Source organism: Podospora bellae-mahoneyi (assembly GCF_035222275.1).
Source record: "Podospora bellae-mahoneyi strain CBS 112042 chromosome 1 map unlocalized CBS112042p_1, whole genome shotgun sequence".
Lineage (NCBI taxonomy): Eukaryota > Fungi > Ascomycota > Sordariomycetes > Sordariales > Podosporaceae > Podospora > Podospora bellae-mahoneyi.
In genome coordinates, this window is record NW_026946359.1 from 3,819,893 (window position 1) to 3,841,788 (window position 21,896).

The window sequence follows — 21,896 nt, forward strand, 5'->3', positions numbered from 1 at the left end:
TGCCTTCCCCCACGGAGATATCAAAACCGCCGTGATGGAACCCTCTCCCCGTTGATATCTCCACTGTATGCCAATCCCAAGAATATCAACATAGCGCACGGCCATAAAACGAACTGTGCTTGTCCGCGGAAAGAGAACAAGAACTCATCATTTTGCCTCGCCTACTACTCATTCTGTGAACCAAATGTGACACTTTGAGTTGCCAAGCCAACCTCAAAGCCCTACCTCAAACGGGAGTTGGCAGGTTTAGATATCGTCAAGATTTATATTCAATCTCTAAAAAGAGCATATGCAAACTGGTTAGCATTCTTGATTTTGACGTATAGCAGCAGCCATCTTCCCCAGGATGCGATAAAATTTAAGCTCTGGTGGACTAGGGGAAGGTATCAGCGCTCACCCGCGACCCCAAATCAAATCTCTGATGAAACTGGACCAGACAGCAGCGTCTACTAAAGATCTGATGACACTGGGGAAAACAGCAGCGCTCGCTCACGATACTTCGAAAGAGCCCTCGCGAAATTGGGAACGACAGCTTCCTTCACCAACGATATCTCAAATTAAAGCTTGGACGAATCTTCTTAAAAGTTGGGATGAACGCCTTCAAAATATAGTTGTATCATCAAAACGAAAAGTCTTCATGATCACACCAAGACATCCAAGCCATTTTCATATGTTACTGTACATTATTATTGTATCAAACAAGAGCTCGCCACGAGCCCTCGATGCCAACCCATCAAGCCACCTCCATCGTCTACGAATTTAGTGAAACCCCTATGCCCTGAAACAACGCCCATAACCGTTCCAAATACGCCCAGGCTGTGAACTATCCTCCCGTCCCAGTCTCGTAAACCACCCGGGGCTTCAACCAGAACTTTTGATGCCTCTTGAGAAGAGAAGAGAAAACAAAGTATGTACAATAGTTTAAAATGCCGCTGCCCATCCCCTCTCAACTGGGGGCTGCTCGTCATGAAAAGTCTTGTAATTATATAGCACCATGAAAAAGCCATGAGAAGACCACCCCCACCCCCATCACCAACCGCCTCAATAATCCTCAACCTCACCGATAGAAGACATCTTGAGGTCAATCTCCGACTTGACACTCCTGATCGAAGCCTCAATACGCTTCCGAATAATCGCACCGACCGACTTGGCAAGGTTCTCCTCGTATTGCTTGAGCTGTTTCTTGAGATTAGCAATCTCCGCCCGCACACTGGCCTTGTCGTCATGGTCGTCTTCATCTCCATCGTCATCATCATCATCCCCATCCTCTTCTGACTCCTCTTCATCTTCTTCTGACTCTTCCTCCTCCACAACTTCCTCCTCCTCAGTCTGGGCAACAGGAGTACCAGTATTAGCGGTAAGTGGCGTAACAGCATCAGGAGCAACAGCCGGCGTAGGCTGATCAAGACCCTCCATCGGCGTCTCTGGCGCATTCATGAAAGCATCCATCAGCGCAGCCTCGTCAAGCTCCTCCTCGACCTTATCGAGTTGCTCGTCATCCTCTTCACCCTCAGCATCCTCCTCATAATCTTCAGACTCCGACTCCTCGACAATTCTACTGTCTAGAACCTCCGTCCTGGTGCTGACAGCCTCCCGATCAGCCGCCAATAACCTTTCCACCTCGGCCTCCTTGTTCTGGATCTCGAGCTTCGACAATCGCTTGCGGAAACGACGATTTCTGGCATCGTGCATTGGGGGCGTTATACCGTGTGGCCAGCGATGACCGTGCTCCACAGCCTTTGGCAGCGGCGCAGTCTTGGCCTCCTCCTCGTTCTTGACTTCAGCAAAGACCAACATCATCTGACAAATATCCGCGGACTTGACCATGGCCTTTTTATCCCACGTCTTCATACCCTCAGTGATGGTAGGGAGATCGAGGAGAATCGCCGCATAGTACTTCCCGCGAACAATCCACACAGCACGTCGACCTTCGTCGTCCAGAAACTTAAAGTTGACCTCGGCACCATTGCCGATTTTCTTTTCTGTGATGCACTGTCGTATATAATCGCAGTCTTCGTTGTCCATAAAGCGCATGACAAATTGTTCCTCGATAACCGGATCAATCTCGCGATCTTCCGCCTCCGAGTCGTAGCCTTCGCCGAGAGGCCGGTGAGGAATCTTGCCTACTGGCTTCAATTTGAGCGTTGGTTTATTCGAGATGGTGCCACCGGGAGTTGTTGGTTTGAGCGTAATCTTCGTCTTCTTGGCTAGTGGTCCGGATCCATTGGCTAATGGTATGTCCTCATCGTCATCACTCTGATGAGCCCTCTTCTTGAGTGTGGGCTTTGGTCTTCTCCCAGCCTTGGTAGTTGTGACTTTTGGGGCGGGTGGAGCGACGGCGACCTCCTCTGCTGTCGAACTCGCTGCTGGGAAATAGCCAGAGGGAGGATTCGGCTCGGCGGGGGTGGGTGGAAGCGATTTTCGCACCAATTTGATCTTTGGCGCGCCTGATGGCGTTTGAGCACCGGGAGACATTGCGCTGGATCCGGCGAGACCAGGCGGAGGACTTGTTGCGCCAAGGGCTGAGCTTGTGGTTTTCAGGGTGAGTCGCCCGGGAACGGGTGGGGGAGGTGGTTGTTCCATAATGGCGATTGGGATGGGTTTTTCGTATCGCAATTAGGACTGGTCTCGCGCGAGCGATTCGATTCTGGAGGTATGCGGTTTAGAGGAAAAGTCGCGACTCGGGGTAAGATGTTGTAGGATGAGTTCTTGGCTCGGTGTCGCGGCGGGCGGGTGTTTTGAAGGAGTTCTTGAGCTGAGGATTGGAAGCGCAGTCAAACAAACCGTGATAGCCGTGTCGCCATGAACGTGGGAAAAGGTGATGGAACGGGGAGAAGAAAATTCAACCTGCCCCGCGTCGAATTGCTGCTGTTTGGCAGGCGGGAGGTGGCCAGCAAGGTGCCTTTGGGGAGCTCCAAAGTGGATGTTGAGATTCTAGAGCTCGGGCCACTGGCATTCACTCTGCCGCTCGATAAGCCTTATCAGAGGATGGCCCACAATTCCCTGTATTTCCAATGGCTGCACCAGCCACCTACAGTGACATCAGCCACAACTAACGTTGACTTCGAAGTGGGCCGATGGTCTTGGAAGCGACAGCGTTTTTGGCACGTCACGTCTCTCTTCCTCCACCCAATTCCACCAAGACACCATCACATCTCTTTTGTGAGCCAGACATACTCGGTTGAAAAACAGTTGCGGGAGAATAGCCGTCGGCTCACAGGTACGTACCATACATACGCAACGGTCTTGCTCTCAATTCCGTTGTCGGCGCAACACTTGGAACAAGAAATTCATCATGTCGTACTCGGGTCCTCCAGGTCTCCCAAAGTCGGCGTCGCACCCTTCGCTGCCCCCGCGCCCTCCGACTACCAAGCTCCCCGGTGGTTTCAAGCCTGCCTTCTCGGCCGCCCCGACACATCCGCCGGCTCCCTCAGTCCCCGGTTACTCGGCGCCGCCCTCATACGCAGGCTACGGCGCCGCTGCCGCACCCGGCTATGGCGCGCCCCCTTCAGCAGCTCCCTACGTGGGCAACCCATCAACTCCCTCCGTAGGAGCTGGATATGGTCAACCAGGAACATACAACTATCAACAACAAAGCTACCCGCAAGCGCCAGTCGCACAAGCAGCCCCAAGCTACTATGGCGCTCCCGCTACCAACAGCTATGCCACACCTCCCCAAATTCGAAACCCCTTCGCCCCCCCTGTAGCAGCCTCTGCCGGCCCCGCGGGTGACTATGATCCAGAAATGGCGGCTCAGATAGCGCAATGGCAAAGCGCCTACATGCCAAAAGATCCATCAGACCCGGCAAACAAGACTGCTGCCAAGGGCACAAATGGACAAGCAACAGCCGATACAACCGACCCCAACGTTGGTGGGGACGGGACCGACAAAAAGAAAACGGTATACCGAGAAGGCGGCGGCAAAAAATGGCAAGACGACACTCTTCTCGAATGGGACCCTACCCATCTACGTCTTTTTGTCGGTAATCTGGCTGGTGAAACTACAGATGACTCTTTACTGAAAGCGTTTTCCCGGTGGAAGAGCGTACAAAAAGCCAAGGTTGTCCGTGATAAGCGAACGACGAAGAGCAAGGGTTTTGGCTTTGTGAGTTTTAGTGACGCAGACGACTTCTTCCAGGCAGCCAAGGAGATGAACGGCAAGTATATCCAGAGTCATCCTGTGGTTGTGCGCAAAGCGAAGACAGAGATCAAGCCGCAGGCTGTCAAGGATGATAGGAAGGGGAAGCATCAGCATAAGAGGGGTAACGGGGGGAATAAGGCTGGGAATGGGATGGGAGGACAGGAGAAGGGCGCTGGGGCTTACGAGCCGCATCTTGGCCCTGTGGCTGGGGGTGGGATTGTGAAGCCGGGGCAGAAGACGAAGGGAGGTTTAAAGTTGCTTGGTTGAGTGGAAGTATTGGCATTGTTTTCAGCATTGTTTGAGCCTATCATTTGGTCATTCAGAAATGTGCTTGGATATTGGATGCTACATGTGTATTGCTATGAGATTGCAATTAGCCGCTGTGTATAGGTTCTCATTTGGTAGATAGATGTGGGCTTCCATGGGTGCCTAGGTTGGTTTCTCTATTATAACAAGTAAAAATTCACCAATGTATCATCTTGACGAAAAATTTATGTTTTGTATTCTGCCATTTCACGCCTCCTATACTGCTATGCTATGTATAATGTGTGTTGTCTGGTAAAGATGATAATGTACGCCTTGCCCGCCTGTCTGTCTGTCCGTATACAAACAGAAAGACGGATTTGAATGCCCAAAGAAAGTCTGCCAGGATAGCGCCGCCGTCTCCCGAACCCCCCTTCCCCACTACTCCGTATGTGTTCGCCTGTACCTTTCCATGCTGTTTTGTTTTCTGTGCTCGACTCCAACTCTTTCCCGCTCCCGTCCCGTTTGGTAGGTATAGATGTTGACGAAGTAAGCTTAACTTTAAACGTTGTCTGGTTTCCTTCTTGTTGTTCCGGGGGTATCATAGATATACAAATAACTGAAAAGAAATATAAGAAAATCAAATACAATGTTACAGCGGTTTAATCCTCCCTCCTATCCTGCAAATGCTTATCCGGGGATTTCGACACGGGTCTACTGACGACCTCTGCGCCGTCCGCGGTAAACAACACCCCGTCGTCGTGATCGTCAAGACTTTCCCTCCGCAACAAACCCGCGGCTTCACCCCTGCGAGGGAGATCATCATCATCATCATCCTCCTCGTCGCTGCCGCTCGAGGGACCATCAGTGGTGTGCTCTTCCAACAGATGCTCCTGCCCTTTATGCACACCTGCCTGCGCTTCCCGTCTCATCTTGGAGATTTTAATGTAATTGTACGCTCCTATCGCGACAAGGGTTACAGTCAGGCCGATGATGTTGACAAATGTCATGCGATCGCCAAAAACAATCGCAGCCGCCGAGATGGTGACTGCCTCTTTGAATATCCCCGCGATGGACAAGGTGACGACGCTGGTGCGTTGGAGGAGGGCGAACTCGGCGGCTGTCATGAAAAAGGCGATCATGCCGGGGAATAGGAGGATCAATGGCGCCATGAGGGTGCCGCGTTCTTCTGCTATGGCGGAGAGGCCGTTGATGAGGCCGGAGACGCCCTCGACGGGGAAGGCGATGGTCAACAGGGAGACGAACATTACTGGAGCGAGGAAGAAGATGGAGCTGAAGGGGTTGGAGGTGGCGGGGTTGCGGAGGAGGAGGATTTGGGTTAGGGCCCAACGGAAGCCGCTGAAGAAGGCGGCCGAGATGACGAGGAGGAAGCCGGGGAGGTTGAAGGAGACTTCGCCCGCTACCATCATTACTACGCCGAGGGTCATGGTGGCGATGATGGCTGTTAGGCGCCAGGTGGGGGATTCGAGGCGGAAGAGGAAGGCGAAGAGGAGGACGAAGGCTAGGGAGGAGGATTTACACATTGCTAAAGACACGGTGAGTTGGGTGACTGGGGGAGTTGGAGAGAAAGGCAGGGGGCTTACTGTAGAAGGTGAGGGTGATGAATTGCAACGAGGTGTTCCCTAATCCTATGTCGAGACCTGTTGCTAGACCGCAGGGGCCGATGCGGGTGAGGTAGAATAACGGTGACATTAGGGGTTTCTTGGATTCTGGCGAGTCCAGCTCGCCTGGATTTGGAACATGGCCGTTGGTGGGCCGGAAGGATGGGAAGAGATATAGGACGAGGGAGGCTAGGGAAAATTGCACGAGCATGTGCATGGCTGTTGTAAACATAGGAAATGGGAAGCCGAGCTTGTCGGGAGAGAACATCCATTTGTTGTACTATAAGATAAGGTCAGTATCTCCTGGCAGAGAGAGGCCAAGGGTTTTTTTGGGGGGATGACTTACAAGTGATATCAACAGGGAAAAAAAGTACCATAACCCAATGAGCCCAGCGTTGATCAACAACTCCTTCATCACAAAGCGGTCCGCCTCTTTTTGTTCTCCTGGCGACACCTTCTCTCGTACTATTCTCTGGTCGAGTAATTGGTTGCGAGTTCTCTTTTTCTTTTTTCTCGTCCGCTCCTTTGCCGTCAAACCAGTCTCCTCGTCGTCATGAAGGTCCTCGTCCGACAATTCCACGTCCAACTCGTCCAGCCGTAGAGGTTCTCCCAGACTGCCCTCCTCTGATATTTTTGGCTCGTCAATGCCATGGCCCCGCGCGTGTGGCGACCGGTGACGATTGTTAGCGACATTGGCGGGATTGATCAAGCTGCTACGTCGGCGACGGTGCCCTGAGGGTGCTAGAGAATCCATCTCGATGTCGTCACCAGCCAATTTGGATCCCGTTGCGGGATGTGGGTGCGTGGAGGATGTCCAAGGGCCGGGGACTGGTACAACAGCTGCTACCGGTGGTGTAGCGGATAGCGGTGTCGCGTGCCCGGGAAGTGTTGGCTTCTGCTGATCGAGATGTCTCGGGACAGAGACGTCGGTATCGGTGTCGGTGTCGGTGTTGGCGTCAGAGGGCGGTTCAGGGACGGGGAGATGGGACGGAGGATGGGCAGGTTCAGTTGATGGGAATAGGGAAGGGAGAGACATTGTTCAAACGTCGGAGCCCTCACTGGACTCATCATGGGGTTCAATTCGATCAATTCCAGCGCATTGGTGTTCGCTAAGCTCTGGGCCCGGTGGTCCCTAGCATCATCAGCCATGGCAGCAAAGATGAGCGGTGGAGCGGTTGGGCCCCGAGACGTGGCCGGATTGGTCCCAGCGATGGTCCAGCAGCAGCGGGAAACAGGGGGACCGCCGGCTTTGGGCGAGGTCGCCAGTGGTTGGCTGCCTTTGCCAAGCCTACTTGGAACGCGCCGGAGCATTTTGCCTGCCCGCTACCTGGCATTCAACTGTCTTCCACCGTTAACCCATCCGTGATCGCCTGCTATCTTTGCTTTCCATTTGATGTTTGATGATGTCTCTCTCTGTCTTCCAATGACGTTATCTGGTCTGTTTCGTCATTCCTGGTTTGTTCATTTTTGTCCGCCAGGAGAATTACAAGAGTGGAACGGACCGAAACCAAAACGTGGTGACCGGAACACATAGCCGAAGATGTACAACAACCCCAGAGACAGAGAGTAACACCTACTCAGAACGACGACTGAACCCTGAACTACATCTACGGCAAATATCATCACTCCCTCAACCATCTCGGTTGACTAACAAGATCCTGAGAACAGGCCGTAGGGAGATGGGATGTTGACAAGAGCCAAGCTTCCAGTCCACCTACTGCTTGGATCACGTATGTAATGGTTACTAATAGCCTCGTGCAGCTTACCATCACGGCCAGGCGACCCCTTTATCCTGCACCGTTCGTTGCTGTGTTGCCGTGGAGCATTTCACATGTACTACTTCGTCTGAACTCTGGAATCTGTACGGCTTTCCATCTCTGGATGGTGGTCACGAGACAAAGCCGGCATGATGCTTAGCCCGGAAATAACCCCACCATCCACATGCATGTACAGATAATTGTACAAGAGCCTGTCTTCTCAACCTTGGGCAGCTGATGGTGACGAGAGATGTATCAGAATATCTTCACGGACCTCTTCGCTTCTGTTCTGCCCATATCATCGAAGCCCCAACCTCCAAAAGCCCACCCATGGTAGCTTCTCTCAGCTTGAGCAATCTGACGGAACTAGGCAGGTGAGAGTACTTTACCTATGCGCTTCGGGGTCTTTATTCGGCCTCACAGCAGGCTCAAAACTATCGCCATTGGAGGGAGGCAATGGGTGCTGACTCAGTATGCCACCCGAAACACCCGCATCTGCTGCAAAACGGCCAACACGACAAAGAGGAATGAGGGTTTCCAGAGCTGTAAGCCTTATTCATGATCATGTAACAAATCTAAAAACCTATATATATTTGAGGTGGTGTTGAAGGTCGCAATATTTTGGGTGTAAGAAGTAGATCTTGATTTGATCGTGGGGCAGCTTTCCATCCTGATCTAGAAACTGATCGACCAAAGCGTTTGTTGTCGTCACTGTTTGTTTCCCCTCTAAGAGCTAGCTACATATCTGATCAAAGGTACCTTAGCTTTTTGGTTTCTTATTCATCACGCATGCCGGCTGGCTTCAAGTACTATCAGCCAGACCCCGCCAATACCGACGCTTTGTCAACGATACCGCCGTTCAAAATGGTGGCATCGTGTTCGACCCAGGGTGCTGGTAGCCAGATGAGACAACAGGGTGCGGGGTATCTGCCGATTGAGAATTATGGCTTGATTGGAAACATGAGGACATGTGCCCTCGTGGGCATGGATGGCAGTGTTGATTACATGTGTTGGTGAGTTTGTCTGAATTCGAGATCAAAACATCTGGCTAATTGATATATACAGGCCCGAGTTTGACTCTCCTTCTGTCTTCTGCCGCCTCTTGGATAAGGATAAGGGGGGTTACTTCAGCATCCATCCAGCTTCCCATCTCAATTGCACCACCAAACAGCAGTACTTGCCTTCTTCCAACATCCTCCAGACCAGATACATTCACGAAGATGGTGTCGTGGACCTGGTGGACTTCTTCCCTCGACCCAAGAGCTCAAAGGTCATCTTCAAGGGGCCCAAACAATCGGCCTATCGAGAGATGACCAGCGTTCAAGAAGAGCTCAAGAAATGGCTCGTCCGGCGTGTAGAATGTATCCGCGGCCACCTCGAGCTCGACATCGAGCTCTTCCCGGCCTTTGAGTACGCCACCGAACCACACGAGACCACCATCGTCCAAGAAACCAACGTCGCCCACGGTTCAACAAGCAAAACCGTCACCTTCCACAGCAAAAACGTCAAGCTCCAACTCGACGTCACCATCGACCGGGGTGAAGACAACGACGACAAGTACCCCAACGTCAGGTTCAAAAAAGTCATGAAAGAAGGCATGCTCGGCGAAGGCGTGGTAGCCAGCATCCACGTCCACCCAGGCCAGGCCGTCTCCTTCGTTTTGAGGAACGACCTCCCCAACCACGTAACAGAGGTCATCTCCCCCGCCGTCCTCGACACCCAGCAACACGACACACAATCCTATTGGTACAACTGGATCTCCCAATCCAAATACAAAGGCCGCTGGCGCGAAGTCGTCTCCCGCTCCCTCATGATCCTGAAGCTCATGACCTACGAACCCACCGGCGCCATCATCGCCGCCCCCACCTTCTCCATCCCCGAAGACATCGGCGGCGTCCGCAACTGGGACTACAGGTTCTGCTGGGTCAGGGACGCATCCTTCACAATCTACATCCTCCTCCGCCTCGGCTTCACAGAAGAAGCAGACGCCTACATGGACTTTATCAACGAGCGCTTCCTCCAATCCCGCGTTTCCGACGGTGGACTTCCCATCATGTTCACCATCCGAGGCGAGACTGACATCCCCGAGCGGGAACTTTCCCACCTAGACGGGTACAAAGGCTCCAAACCGGTGCGCGTCGGTAACGGCGCGGCGTTTCATCAACAATTCGACATTTACGGCGAACTGATGGACGCCATCTACCTCTACAACAAATACGGCAAACCCATCCACTACGACGCCTGGGTGACGGTCCGTCAGCTCTTGGATTACGTCCTGACGATCCTCGACCAGCCAGACATGTCCATCTGGGAAGTCCGCAACAACAAGCAAAACTTCACTTACTCCAAAATCATGCTCTGGGTCGCCTTTGACCGGGGTCTGCGGCTTGCCGAGAAAAGGAATTTCCCTTGTCCTAATAGGTGGAAGTGGCTGGAGGCAAAGGATAAACTCTATGAGGAAATCATGGAACGAGGCTACAACAAGGAGATGAAGTGTTTCGTCCAGAGTTATGAGAACAACACCATGCTGGATAGTAGTATACTTATCGCCCCGTTGGTGTTTTTTATTGCGCCGAATGATCCGAGGTTTTTGAATACTTTGGACAGGATTATGTTGCCGCCGGAGAAGGGGGGGTTGACGAGTACTGGGTTGGTGTATAGGTATGATACGGAATTATCTGAGGATGGTAAGCTCCCCCTTTGCTTATTTCTTGACAAACAGACCACAAGCTGACACAACTGCTGAAATAGGTGTGGGAGGGAGAGAAGGCGCGTTTAGCATGTGCACGTTCTGGCTGGTAGAAGCCATGACGCGAGCGTCGGTGTATGAGCCAAAGTATCTGGTCAGGGCGATCAACCTGTTTGAGAACATGCTCAGCTTCTCGAACCATCTGATGATGTTCAGTGAAGAAATCAGCAGGAGTGGTGAGCAGTTGGGGAACACACCGCAGGCGTTCTCCCATCTGGCGCTGATCAGTGCAGCGTTTAATTTGGATAGGGTGTCGGAGTTTAAGCGCTGAACGGTGAGGTAGTAGATACTTATGAGGAAATGATGATATGTAAAGTTCTTGGTTTATATGTTTCCGTCTGCATACCTCGATTGGTAGCCATTCACCCTCCCCACAAAAAGCGAAAGTGACACTAGCCTATATTATATGGTGAATCACGCCTCAAAGGTGGACGAATAGGCCTTTTGACTATCTGTAAAGACCTATCAACTATCTTAGAAAGCTTCACAATTATCCTTCGAGGTATGTCTCACAATATAATATGGGTTGATCTACTTTCGCTGTGCCAAATATTTGTCGTGAGGGCGCCATTATACATCAGTATTACAACACGCTACTTCTGTCGCTATTTTCAGTCCTATCCCTTCCTCAAAATTAAACTGGCCCATTCAATCAGTGTATCTGCTCCAGCTTCTATTCGTGCTACCTCCAGAACCCCTCCTTTGCTCAAAGTGAAATAGCCTCGAGTACCTAGATATCCTCTTGTCTTCCGCAAATCAAACCCCCCCCCCAAAAAAAACGCCACTCGCTATGCCTGTATTTTCCCTGCCTGGCCCAGCAACTCAAAAATGGTATCTAAACAAACGCGCCGGTACCCATGCTTCTTCTCCTCTTGCTCAATTTGCAGGTCTGAAATCAAACTTCCACCGACCCCAACACGAAAAAGCTCCCATCAGGCGAGCAAAATGTGTCACCATCATTCTCTGCCCCCGCCTCCTCCGCTCCACCCTCTCCCTCAGTACTCACACTCTCCCTTCCCAGTGTTGGAGGACTAGAGACAGATTCCTCCCCAGTCTCCTAAGCCCCCGAGTCATCCATCTCAACCCCATTTTCCACACCACCCATGCCAATCCCAATGTCCAGATCCATATCCACGTCCTCATCCGCAAGCGAACTAAGCCCCGAACTGCCCGGACGTGAATCTTCCCCGTCGCCATTTACGAGGTTATGGTTCTCCAACGGTGGTGGTGTCGGTCTCTCGGCCGCCTTTTTTCGTATCTCCTCCCACTCTCTGATGCTTGTCGGGCCTCCTCCCTCAATAGCTACCTCTCCTTGCTCGATTGGTCGGCCTAGAAGTGTGCCAAGAAATTTGGTGTCGTCCGCTCCTTTGCTGTGTTTCTTTATGAGGGCTACGCATGAGTTAGCAAGATAGATCTGTAATAAAAAGGAGGCCAGGGTGGAACAAACCGTCAAGATAATCCTTCGCCTCATCATTTCCATCAAGCGCTATCCTCTGAATCTCCTTGTTGATTGGCCCCATCGCCCAGGCAATAAATGCCTCCACTCCTCTCATGTCCTCGATTCCGAGGTAATTTTGCTCCTGTTGGGACTTCTCCGGTAGTAAAGCACCGACTTCTTGAAGCGCCATCCGCACGTCTACTACTGATGGTGTGGCGACTGAAGGGCTGGTTACGCCTGGTGGTGGGACATAGTCGGAGTAAGGGTTAAGAAATGGGCCGTCTGGCGCGATGAATGTGCCGTTATTGAGCTCAAAGAGGATTTCGTCCTCGTCTGTGAAGCCATCTAGAGCGTGGCTGTTGAGGGTGGCGTGCTTGGCCGTGAGGAAGCATAGTCGGTCGAGGTAGGCAGCTGCTAGTTGCGTGACAAAATCCAATACTGAAGGCTTCATTGCGTGGTAACCGGTTGCGCGAAGGATCTGAAGGACTGCTGGCCTCAGGAGGGCCTGGAAGTAAGCCGGCGTTGGCGCCATTTCTGAGAGTGCTTGGGATGAGGTTGATGAAACGGGTGATGATTTTCGAATGGTGGTTCGAATTGTGAGCGATGGATGAATACAAATCGCACGCAATTCCCGATTTCTGAGTTTGAGTTGACAAAAGTGCCGAGTCGATGAGTTAGGTCAAACAGCTCGACTCCCACGATGTGGGTTGGTGTGTTCGACTTGGGGGGTCGCAACCAGAACAGCTCCAGTCAACAGCTCTCTGCCATCACAGTCGACCTCCTATCCGATGATCTCCCCAGTCTGAGCTTGCGCTGCAATTTGACCCCAGCTGGCGCACTCCCTTCCCAACTTCCGCTCTCCTCGTCTCAGCGCCAGTAACCTTCGGTGTAGAACGTGATGCCGTAGCTGAATCCTGTGAGTGTATCGATCTTTAAACACGAAATTCTGATATGTAATATGATAACAGAGTCGTGAGAGGTACCAATTACGCGCTGATGAAGATTGTTGATGCTGATTTGGAGTCGGTGATGTGAGTGAGTGGGAGTCGTGAACTTTCAGGTGAACCGTGCCAGGCGTGTCTGCAGGGGAGCTCACTTGCGGTGGTGGGGCGCCAGGGTCCACACCTTCGGTGAGAGTGGGGTGGCTCTAGCGTTCCCGTTATTTGCACTCTCACCCCCTCCATGGACATCATTTTCTACTGCACAGTAAGCTCATAATGAAGAATTGCTGTTCTGCAGCAAGTACTATAAGCATGATATTCTGCGAGGAGGGAGGCAACATATGTGTATTATTGTTCCGCCGCGTACCTACAAAACCCAACGTGACACAGTCTCAGGCCAAGAGTCTATACCAAAGCAGCCTCGAACTGACTGCTGACTTTTCCCCGGAAACTTCACTTCTAGCCACTATGTAACGAAGTCAGGTAATTCGGACCCAGCTGAATGGTGGATATAGTCGTGCTAGGTAGGTATCTCGGGAAGTATGCAGCTGAATTTCTGCGAGCAACAGACAGCTGTAACCACCAGTCAGCTCGCTGTAGACACCAACATACGAGACTCGGCTCTATCATGTGAGGTCTCAGGATAGCTTGACTGAAGCCCAAACACCCATACCCATGGTACTCATTCCTGAGGTAATATGCTCCCCAAATCGTTGTATACATACAATACATCATATTATACACAAAGGCGCGGACCCCCCATTCGCCCAACACCTCACCACTCCCCAACCCTAAAGCCAAAGCGACCCTACATCACCCTTTACATAGTCTTGAGGTAGTTGCTCTCCTTGATGTTGGCACGTCTCTCCTTGCGCATGGCCTTGCGCAGTTCCTGTCTCTTGTCGGCCGCCTCCAACACCTCCTTGAGCTCGCCGGTCGGGGCGGCGGGAAGGTTGATGGTCTGCTTCTGGATTGGGATCTTTGGTGCGAGGGCCTCGAGGTCACCGGATGCCATGAGTTTCGCCTCGAGTTGTCGCTGTCTCTTCGCCGCTAATCTACGTTGCTTCTTGGATTTGGCTGTGAAAAGGACTGTTGTTAGCATACGAATACTCCCCTGACCGCACCCACACAAGAATGAAACATACAATAAGCATCTCCAGCATCCGCATCAGCATCATCGCTGCGCTTCTGTCCTACTTCCACGCACTTCCAGAGCCACTCGGGGTACTGATCATCGGGGAGCGCCACAGGATCCGTTTTGCCCTTGAGGTAGTTGAGCCCGTTGAGAACGGTGCCAGCAGGGCATGACGAGAGACCGGCGACATTGTCTGTTGTTGGCTCGGTGTTTAAGGGAGTGAGTTCGGGAGCCTCGGCGGCGGCAGCGGCATTGCGCGCGCGGAGGGTGGTGCTGAAGAAGGCTTGTGGTATCCTCGGTGTCGTCCTCGTCACTGTTTGGGATGTGATTGCTGTGAACTGCCTGGAGGTCAGGCCAGACACCTGCCGGAGACACCTTCGGCAGATCATGATTTTTGAAGAATGTGTCGGCGAACGGGGACTGCTGTGGTTGGTGGTGGAATGGGGGAGGGAGCACTTCTTGAAGGCCGCGGGTAGTTTGCGGAGGAGCCAAGCTAAAAATTTCTTGGGAGGCCGAGATGCACAATTGCGCCGTTTGGTAATTGGATGGATGTCATGTCCAGCTCACGACAAGCGCAACATCTAAATTTTAAAATCAACTATTGCGCATGGGCATAAAACATGCAATTGACACTTCAAAATATACACGGTGATTTTAACAGGTCTCCATTGTCTGTATTTACAATATCGAGTCCCCGGCGCAGCGACTCAATGGCCAAGGTAAACAGCTGCCATGCTTGCTCTGCCGTCATGGCTGCTTGTTCCTGCCGAGTCCACCCATCCACCACCACAGCTACCGGGCCGTCCACTTTATAATGCCGTCTATTCACTCCCCAAAGCTCACATTCACTGTCCTCAAAATCCATGTCGGTCCGCAACCCCTCATTCCTTGGGAATAATGTTTTGCTGCTCAAAGAGGTAACCCTTGGCCCGGGAGTCCTTGAGAAGCTCGAGATACCGCTCTGCACCATATCATTAGTATATATTCCAATGACAAACACCAAAAATTCCGCATAGTTTCTGGCGAGAATCCCAATCACATAGCGTCGATCCTGTCCTTCTGATGCCCTGGCATCTTCCCCAGACCAAGACTAACCTCTGAGACGACCGCACTTCTCCAAGTGGTTGACACCCTCCCGGTAGTAACATTTGCTCAGCTCCTCCCGCACTAGCCGACCCATCATGACCTGAACCCATTGCTCCCGGATAATGGCATCTTGAGCGGCCTTGAGGCGCTTGGTGTCCTCGAAATCGACGCCATCGAAGGAGGCGGGGACCTTGGGCTTCTTGGCCAGGAAGGCCTCGGACTCGGGGGTAGGCATGATGCTGGAGGAAAGGCCTGCAATTGGTGATATTCGGGGCTTGACTATCGGTTTGTTGCGGCGGGTGGACAGCAGGGTTCGGTGCAGCAGTCCAGCGACGGAGATGCTTCACTTCGAGAGCGGGATGCCGAACTCACAACGCCATTGCCAGCTGCCCACCTACCGCAGGTGGTCCGAGCTCCCAAGCTTGCTGTGCGCTCTGCCATATTCTGCCTGATTTTACAGGCGGCAAATTGGACGCAACACTGCCAAGGCCAATTCCGTGCACAAAACCCATTGCAGCCAACTAGCGTGCTTCACCGCCCGCGTTGCCCCGCTAAAAAGTGCAAGATAAGAGTTTTTTCTGCTTATCGAGCTTTGCGAGCGCAAGCTTTTGCGACTGCCCTCTTATAAATTTCTTCCCTCTTTCCCCCACCCTCCCACCAAACTTTTTCTATCTGCATCCTCTCACCTTCGCCCATCTCAGGAAAAGCATCTTTCAGCCTTTTCCACTTCAATCTCTATCACATTCACAATGGGCAAGACCAAGGAAGCCAAGGGCAACAAGGCCACCAAGGCCGCTGCTAAGCCCGCCGCCTCTCCCGTCGTCAAGAAGGTTGAGAAGGCCGTCAAGTCCGCCAAGGAGGTCGCTAAGAAGGCCGTCGGGTCCAAGGAGAAGGCCACTGACAAGAAGTCCAAGAAGAAGGTCGAGTCCGAGTCTGAGTCCAGCGAGTCTGAGTCCGACTCCGAGTCTGAGGCCAGCTCCTCCAGCTCCGAGGAGGAGTCCGACTCTGATGAGGAGATGATCGATGCTCCCGTCACCAACGGCAAGGCTAAGGCTGCCGCCGCCAAGGAGAGCTCCGACTCTTCCGACTCTGACTCTGACTCTTCCGACTCCGACTCCGAGTCTGAGGAGGAGGAGAAGCCCAAGGCTGCCGTGAACGGCAAGGCCGCCAAGGCTGAGAAGAAGGCCGAGTCCGGCTCTGACTCCGTAAGTCACCACTACCTGACCATCATGGCTGTCCATGCATCATGCTAACCGATTCTTGACAGTCTGAGGAGGATTCCGACGACTCGGGCTCTGACTCCGAATCCTCAGAGGAGGAGGAGGAGTCTTCCGAGGAGGCTTCTTCCGAGTCTACCGAGGAGAAGGCTGAGCCCTCCAAGAAGAGAAAGGCTGAGGAGGAGGCTGAGGAGCCCGAGGCCAAGAAGAACAAGGCTGTTGAGGACAGCGAGGAGAAGAGCGCCACCCTCTGGTGCGGCAACCTCGGCTGGGGCATTGATGACAACATCCTCTACGAGGAGTTCAAGGACTTCGAGGGTCTCACCGGTGCCCGTGTCGTCTCCGACAAGGAGAGCGGCCGGTCCCGTGGCTTCGGCTACATCGACTTCGACACCCACGAGAATGCCGAGAAGGCTTTCAACGCCAAGAACGGCGGCGATCTACAGGGCCGTGAGATGCGTCTTGACTTTGCTGCCAAGCCCGCTGCCGCTCCCCAGGACCGCGCTGCCGCCCGTGCCAGCAAGCATGGTGATGTCGTCAGCCCCCCCAGCGACACCCTTTTCGTCGGCAACCTCCCCTTCAGCGCCGATGAGGATGGCGTCTCTGCCTTCTTCAATGAGGTCGCCAAGGTTCAGAGCCTCCGCATCCCCACTGACATGTAAGTTGCTACCTGCCTCACTCCTTTCTCTCTGTGTTCATGCATGCTGACAACATCTACAGGGAGAGTGGCCGTCCCAAGGGCTTCGCCTATGTCTCTTTCTACTCCATCGATGATGCCAAGAACGCTTTCGAGCAGCTCAACGGCGCTGACATCGACGGCAGACCAGTTCGTCTTGACTTCGCCAAGCCCCGTGACAACAACGGTGGCGGCGGTGGTGGTCGCGGTGGTGGCCGTGGCGGTTTCGGCGGCCGTGGTGGCGGTCGTGGCGGCGGCCGTGGCAGCTTCGGTGGTGGACGTGGTGGTGGTCGTGGTGGTGGCCGCGGCGGCTTCGGTGGCGGTCGCGGTGGTGGCAGCGGCTTCCAGGGCAAGAAGGTCACCTTCTAGGCGAAGAAGACCGATGGTGATGAAACCAAACATGGAGGTCATGGGGCCCGTGGCAAGAAGATCGTCTTCTGAACAGAGGTTGGGGAGGGAATGTAAACATGCTGTCCTGGGAATGGGACACAAGAGGGTCGAGGTGGAAAGCGATGCGCCGCACACAAAGTGGGATCGGTTCGAGGGCTCTACCTAAGACATACTCGAGGGCTTGTTGGTTGTCGGCTTTTGAGAACTTAAACTCCAATCTCTTGGAGTCGTGGGCTTGAGGTTGCGACTGTACCTGAGGGCTTTGATCGTTGAACACTGGCTGGTTTGCTCTTTGACAGCTTCTTGCATCGGCTGCCGCGATGCTAGCTGGTTCTGCCAGATCTTGGCAATCAGCTTGATCACAGATGGGTTTCCCTGGCACTCTGTCGGCTCGTGGGTTTTTGTGGGCTCTGCTGGCTTCGGCCATTGCTTGCGCGCGCGGTTTCCTATGAGGGTTCTGGGGTTCAAGGGTTCATTCTGGGGGCATCACAAAAGTTTTGTTCGGTTATAATATCCACGGCGTTTTGCTTTTTTTCCTTTTATTTACTTGGTACGCCAGTAAGTATGCCAACCCTTATGGTTCCGACTTCCAGCGAAGTCATCTCGATACCCAGTCAGCAGGAGCATAATGAGTACATACGTAATCCATAGCGCGGGCGATGATCGTGTCTTGCGTGGTTTTCGGCGTTGTTTCTCACTGACCAGCAGCATTCAGCGACATGTTTCTACTAAAAGGTCAGTCTTTTCTCTTTTCTGCATCTTCGCCCTCACATGATGATAAAAGGGATTCCTATGCCATTCGGCTGTGAGGTATTGATACAGCTACGGCTGTAACAATTGTTCCTTCTGACATTGTCTCTTCGCCCTTCTTTTGAGCTGTTGCTAGTTGGATACAATGATGCTAACAGCTTGCAGTGTACAGGAATTAGCCGATCGTAAGAGATATATTTTAGACCTGGCTCGTAATAGAAAAGAACCATTGTTTACTTCAGCATCTGTCCGTGTCAGTTTCTTTTCCAGCCATGTGTTGCCGATGTCAATGCTTCCGTGACCGTTGCTAAAGAATCCATTTGTCCATTGGATAGACCAATGGACAAGCACAGCCGCCAAGGCCGCTGTTGAGCGCCTTCCTGATGCAAAGTCCACCGCCGGTTCGCCATCAGCAATGTTGAAACCACGAAATGATCAGGTTGATCCCGTGATCGGTTCATCTCAACCGTCGTCAAGCTCTCGGATGTTGTCGACTTCGGCTCCGATAAGCCACCATCCGTCGCTATCAACGCCATGCAAAGCTTTCCATTGGCCAATCACCAGCCAGCTACCCCACCATGACGCCGGCAGTGGCAGATAGCTTGGGGTAAAGCCGAGACAAAGCGATCCAACAGGATGGCGTCCCTTTATTCGACCATGGAGCTTGTGGGCGAGACCGGGAGATGATGGAATGAGGGGAGAGCTTTGTTACCGCAGTATAATTTGGCGGATGGGAGCTGCAGGAAAACGTCAGGACTTTTGCTGTTGTGGCAGATTAAAAAGAGACGGTGTTTGTCTCTTTCGCCGATTCAAACCGGTGGTTGGCATCCTTTATTATTCATCTTTTTGATCGGAACCAACGAAGCAGAGCTAGTTTTGGATTGATAAAGGACAATGGCGTCACGGCAGCTGGGAAGGTTTTCGCTTTCTTCTTCTGGTATTACTACTCGGGCTGCTTTTTCTGGGGTGAAACCTAGGTTGTTGTTGTTGTTGTCAGCTACTGCACCGAGATTGTTGTCTACGAGTTCGATGAGGATGTCGACGATTGCGAGTTTCAAGATCCCCAAGGTGGCTAATGAGCCTAATGTATGTTTGTCACTGGTGGTCTGGAATGATGGGAAATAGCTAACAGGCATAGCACCACTACGCCAAAGGCTCAGCACAGAGAGATGGTCTCGCAGCAGCAGTGGAAGCCCTCCAGAAGAAGGGCCCGTTGCAGGTACCTCTTGTGATTGGAGGGAAAGAGGTATGTACTACCCCATCCTCCTTTTCCTCCACTTACCAATATTCAACACCCCCCTACCAGATCACCACCGAGTCCACCGCAACCCAATACTCCCCCTCCTCCCACACCACCCCAGTAGCGACCTACTCCCTCGCCTCCCCAACCAACATCCGCACCGCCATCTCCTCCGCCCTCGCCGCGCAAGAGTCATGGTCCTCCCTCCCCTTCGCCGACAGAGCAGCCATCTTCCTCAAGGCAGCAGATCTCATCTCGACTAAATACCGCTACCCCCTCATGGCAGCAACGATGCTAGGCCAAGGGAAAAACGCGTGGCAGGCCGAGATTGACGCCGCGGCGGAGCTGGTGGATTTCTTGAGGTTTAACGTCCAGTATGCCGAGGAGCTGTACGCCCAGCAACCGGGACATAACAGTCCGGGGGTGTGGAATAGAGTGGAATACCGCCCGCTGGAGGGGTTCGTCTACGCGGTGAGCCCGTTTAATTTCACGGCCATTGCGGGGAATTTACCGGGTCTGCCGGCGCTGTTGGGGAATGTGGTTATTTGGAAGCCGAGTGACTACGCAATTGCGAGTAACTGGTTGCTTTATAATATTTTGGTGGAGGCTGGGTTGCCTAGGGAGGTGATTCAGCTTGTGCCTGGGGATCCGGAGGAGGTGACGAGAGAGGTGCTGGCGCATAGAAAGTTTGCGGCGTTGCATTACACGGGCAGCACGGCGGTGTTTAGGAAGCTGTATGGGGAGATTGGAAAGGGAGTTGCGGAGGGGAGGTATCAGAGTTATCCCAGGATTGTGGGGGAGACGGGGGGAAAGAACTTTCACTTGGTGCACAGCTCGGCGGATTTGGAGAATGCGGTTGTGCAGACTGTCAGGGGGGCGTTTGAGTACCAGGGGCAGAAGTGTAGTGCTACCAGTCGGTTGTATGTGCCCAAGTCGAGGTGGGAGGAGTTTAGGGGGAGGTTGGTGGAGGAGACGGAGAGGTTGACGGTTGGGAACCCGTGGGAGCATGAGAGTTTTGTTGGGCCGGTTATTCATGAGGGGAGTTTTAAGAAGTTGGCGAGGACGATTGATGAGGCGAATGGGGATGAGGAGTTGGCGTTGCTTACGGGGGGGACGTATGATGGGTCGAAGGGGTGGTTTGTTAAGCCTACTATTTACTTGGCCAAGAAGCCGGATCATAAGCTGTTTTCTACGGAGCTGTTTGGGCCCGTGTTGACGGTTTATGTCTATGATGACACGACTGATCCGGTTGAAGCATTTGGGAAGGTGTGCGAGGTTGTGGATGGGGCGACGGATTATGGGTTGACAGGGTCGGTGTTTGCGGCTGACAGGGCGGCGGTGAGGTTTGCGGAGGAGAAGTTGAGGAATGCGGCGGGTAACTTTTATATCAACTGCAAGAGCACGGGAGCAGTGGTTGGACAGCAGCCGTTTGGAGGGAGCAGGGCGAGCGGCACCAACGACAAGGCAGGGAGTATCGCCATTTTGGGGAGGTTTGTGAGCATGAGGAGTATCAAGGAGGAGTTTAACGCCACGACAAAGGTGGCATATCCGAGCAATGAGGTGTGAGCTGGAGGGGGAGCATGTGCGAGGGTTGACACGGCCATCTGATTGGAAGACTTGGTAGATGGTGACATTTACGACCGGAACGAACATTGACAAGCTTCTAGTTCTTCGTTAGGGGGTTTGGGTAGGATGGCTTTGACATACAGATAATCAAAAACGGTTACACAATTATATTGACGGTCCACGATGGTGGGTGGAGCATGCTGTGAAGGTTTGCCGGGCACATGTGTGAGGCATTGGATGGGTTGTTTCCCTTCCTCAGTGCATCACCGGGCAAAGGGTTACAGTTGCCCCGAGCCGTTGGGAGATAGACGGGCATCATTACTACTGAATGGTAGCCTCTTTTTGATGGTCGTGCGAGTGAGATGCTCTGAACGCCCTCGTGGACCCTGATGGTTTCCAGGGGATGGATGATCGACAGGCCCTGTACAGAAAATGGGAGCTATGATCTTGCCAAGTCGATGACACCCCATTTGGTTTCTTGTAGAAAATGCTTGGCTCTGGGGTGAACTACACAGCCGACTTGACACGAGTGGTAGCCGGCCAATCAACTTGGCGGATTCCACCCCGTGCTGCCCAGAAAGGATCGGGACTCGTGAAGCTGAGCACGCGACTGTGCTGCTCTCTTTCCTCGCCAGCCAGCCAGCGATAGCAACCTTGCGGGCGTGGGCACGGTGTCGCAGATTCGCAGTTGAGCTCCCTCCCGATATCTGCCTTGCCTGCTTCCCGCTGCTTGCTCACACTCAGGTTGGCGGTCTGGTTGGTTTTATACAGGGTCTTGTTCGTGTGCTTATCCTTCCCCCGGATCTTCAATATAACAACCAACTTATTTATCCCATTCTTGATCTTTTTTTCCATCATGGACGATTCCATACTGTAACCTTGTGATTGCCGTCAAGGCCTCGTTTTCCTTGCTTCTTTCATCACCAGTGCTGAGCACGTTTCGTC

The 21,896-nt window shown here is 52.9% G+C and overlaps 9 protein-coding genes across 9 annotated transcripts, besides 1 other annotated feature; 4 read left to right on the plus strand and 5 right to left on the minus strand.

Moving 5' to 3' along the window:
* Window positions 1-1,041: 1,041 nt before the first annotated feature.
* QC761_111760 (uncharacterized protein) lies at window positions 1,042-2,583 on the minus strand (the record flags this gene model as incomplete). The annotated part of the gene is made up of 1 exon (XM_062874458.1): window positions 1,042-2,583. One exon carries the CDS (start codon window positions 2,581-2,583, stop codon window positions 1,042-1,044), a length of 1,542 nt encoding a protein of 513 aa, XP_062737585.1.
* A 405-nt stretch (window positions 2,584-2,988) lies between these two features.
* Window positions 2,989-4,461, plus strand: QC761_111770 (uncharacterized protein; the record flags this gene model as incomplete). Its single annotated transcript, XM_062874459.1, has 2 exons — window positions 2,989-3,220; window positions 3,318-4,461. 2 exons carry the CDS (start codon window positions 2,989-2,991, stop codon window positions 4,406-4,408), a joined length of 1,323 nt encoding a protein of 440 aa, XP_062737586.1. The 3' UTR covers window positions 4,409-4,461.
* Window positions 4,462-4,621: 160 nt separating this feature from the next.
* Window positions 4,622-7,737, minus strand: QC761_111780 (uncharacterized protein). The gene is made up of 3 exons (XM_062874460.1): window positions 6,353-7,737; window positions 5,989-6,286; window positions 4,622-5,930 (listed from the first exon to the last, which is right to left on the minus strand). The coding sequence occupies exons 1-3, from the start codon at window positions 7,040-7,042 to the stop codon at window positions 5,047-5,049; spliced, it is 1,872 nt and encodes a 623-aa protein (XP_062737587.1). The 5' UTR covers window positions 7,043-7,737; the 3' UTR covers window positions 4,622-5,046.
* QC761_111790 (uncharacterized protein) lies at window positions 7,340-10,891 on the plus strand. Its single transcript, XM_062874461.1, has 3 exons — window positions 7,340-8,776; window positions 8,829-10,450; window positions 10,515-10,891. The coding sequence occupies exons 1-3, from the start codon at window positions 8,553-8,555 to the stop codon at window positions 10,781-10,783; spliced, it is 2,115 nt and encodes a 704-aa protein (XP_062737588.1). The 5' UTR covers window positions 7,340-8,552; the 3' UTR covers window positions 10,784-10,891.
* Window positions 10,892-11,033: 142 nt separating this feature from the next.
* On the minus strand, window positions 11,034-12,999 carry QC761_111800 (uncharacterized protein). The gene is made up of 2 exons (XM_062874462.1): window positions 11,960-12,999; window positions 11,034-11,901 (listed from the first exon to the last, which is right to left on the minus strand). Exons 1-2 carry the CDS (start codon window positions 12,480-12,482, stop codon window positions 11,570-11,572), a joined length of 855 nt encoding a protein of 284 aa, XP_062737589.1. The 5' UTR covers window positions 12,483-12,999; the 3' UTR covers window positions 11,034-11,569.
* Window positions 13,000-13,214: 215 nt separating this feature from the next.
* Window positions 13,215-14,559, minus strand: QC761_111810 (uncharacterized protein). Its single transcript, XM_062874463.1, has 2 exons — window positions 14,037-14,559; window positions 13,215-13,968 (listed from the first exon to the last, which is right to left on the minus strand). Exons 1-2 carry the CDS (start codon window positions 14,413-14,415, stop codon window positions 13,712-13,714), a joined length of 636 nt encoding a protein of 211 aa, XP_062737590.1. The 5' UTR covers window positions 14,416-14,559; the 3' UTR covers window positions 13,215-13,711.
* Window positions 14,560-14,662: 103 nt separating this feature from the next.
* QC761_111820 (uncharacterized protein) lies at window positions 14,663-18,867 on the minus strand. Its single transcript, XM_062874464.1, has 2 exons — window positions 15,122-18,867; window positions 14,663-14,987 (listed from the first exon to the last, which is right to left on the minus strand). Exons 1-2 carry the CDS (start codon window positions 15,345-15,347, stop codon window positions 14,908-14,910), a joined length of 306 nt encoding a protein of 101 aa, XP_062737591.1. The 5' UTR covers window positions 15,348-18,867; the 3' UTR covers window positions 14,663-14,907.
* On the plus strand, window positions 15,673-18,388 carry NSR1 (nuclear localization sequence binding protein). Its single transcript, XM_062874465.1, has 4 exons — window positions 15,673-16,317; window positions 16,380-16,987; window positions 17,050-18,130; window positions 18,311-18,388. The coding sequence occupies exons 1-3, from the start codon at window positions 15,862-15,864 to the stop codon at window positions 17,372-17,374; spliced, it is 1,389 nt and encodes a 462-aa protein (XP_062737592.1). The 5' UTR covers window positions 15,673-15,861; the 3' UTR covers window positions 17,375-18,130; window positions 18,311-18,388.
* Window positions 18,782-18,832: a sequence feature (Short protein (QC761_111840, KAK4648617.1) was converted to a misc_feature.).
* Window positions 18,868-19,039: 172 nt separating the features above from the next.
* Window positions 19,040-20,951, plus strand: PUT2 (1-pyrroline-5-carboxylate dehydrogenase; the record flags this gene model as incomplete). The annotated part of the gene is made up of 2 exons (XM_062874466.1): window positions 19,040-19,231; window positions 19,284-20,951. 2 exons carry the CDS (start codon window positions 19,040-19,042, stop codon window positions 20,949-20,951), a joined length of 1,860 nt encoding a protein of 619 aa, XP_062737593.1.
* Window positions 20,952-21,896: the final 945 nt, after the last annotated feature.

Bases quoted from the DNA above. Each gene is read 5' to 3' on its own strand.
- NSR1 (XM_062874465.1), top strand. From the start codon at position 15,862: ATGGGCAAGACCAAGGAAGCCAAGGGCAACAAGGCCACCAAGGCCGCT. The intron at 16,318-16,379 runs GTAAGTCACCAC...GATTCTTGACAG, and splicing joins CCGAGTCCGGCTCTGACTCC to TCTGAGGAGGATTCCGACGA. The intron at 16,988-17,049 runs GTAAGTTGCTAC...CAACATCTACAG, and splicing joins CTCCGCATCCCCACTGACAT to GGAGAGTGGCCGTCCCAAGG.
- QC761_111810 (XM_062874463.1), bottom strand. From the start codon at position 14,415: ATGATCTGCCGAAGGTGTCTCCGGCAGGTGTCTGGCCTGACCTCCAGG. The intron at 13,969-14,036 runs GTATGTTTCATT...TCCTTTTCACAG, and splicing joins GGATGCTGGAGATGCTTATT to CCAAATCCAAGAAGCAACGT.
- QC761_111820 (XM_062874464.1), bottom strand. From the start codon at position 15,347: ATGCCTACCCCCGAGTCCGAGGCCTTCCTGGCCAAGAAGCCCAAGGTC. The intron at 14,988-15,121 runs GTTAGTCTTGGT...GATATGGTGCAG, and splicing joins GAAGTGCGGTCGTCTCAGAG to AGCGGTATCTCGAGCTTCTC.
- QC761_111780 (XM_062874460.1), bottom strand. From the start codon at position 7,042: ATGTCTCTCCCTTCCCTATTCCCATCAACTGAACCTGCCCATCCTCCG. The intron at 6,287-6,352 runs GTAAGTCATCCC...CTTATCTTATAG, and splicing joins TTTCCCTGTTGATATCACTT to TACAACAAATGGATGTTCTC. The intron at 5,931-5,988 runs GTAAGCCCCCTG...CCGTGTCTTTAG, and splicing joins CATCACCCTCACCTTCTACA to CAATGTGTAAATCCTCCTCC.
- QC761_111800 (XM_062874462.1), bottom strand. From the start codon at position 12,482: ATGGCGCCAACGCCGGCTTACTTCCAGGCCCTCCTGAGGCCAGCAGTC. The intron at 11,902-11,959 runs GTTTGTTCCACC...ACTCATGCGTAG, and splicing joins GGCGAAGGATTATCTTGACG to CCCTCATAAAGAAACACAGC.
- QC761_111790 (XM_062874461.1), top strand. From the start codon at position 8,553: ATGCCGGCTGGCTTCAAGTACTATCAGCCAGACCCCGCCAATACCGAC. The intron at 8,777-8,828 runs GTGAGTTTGTCT...TGATATATACAG, and splicing joins AGTGTTGATTACATGTGTTG to GCCCGAGTTTGACTCTCCTT. The intron at 10,451-10,514 runs GTAAGCTCCCCC...CTGCTGAAATAG, and splicing joins TACGGAATTATCTGAGGATG to GTGTGGGAGGGAGAGAAGGC.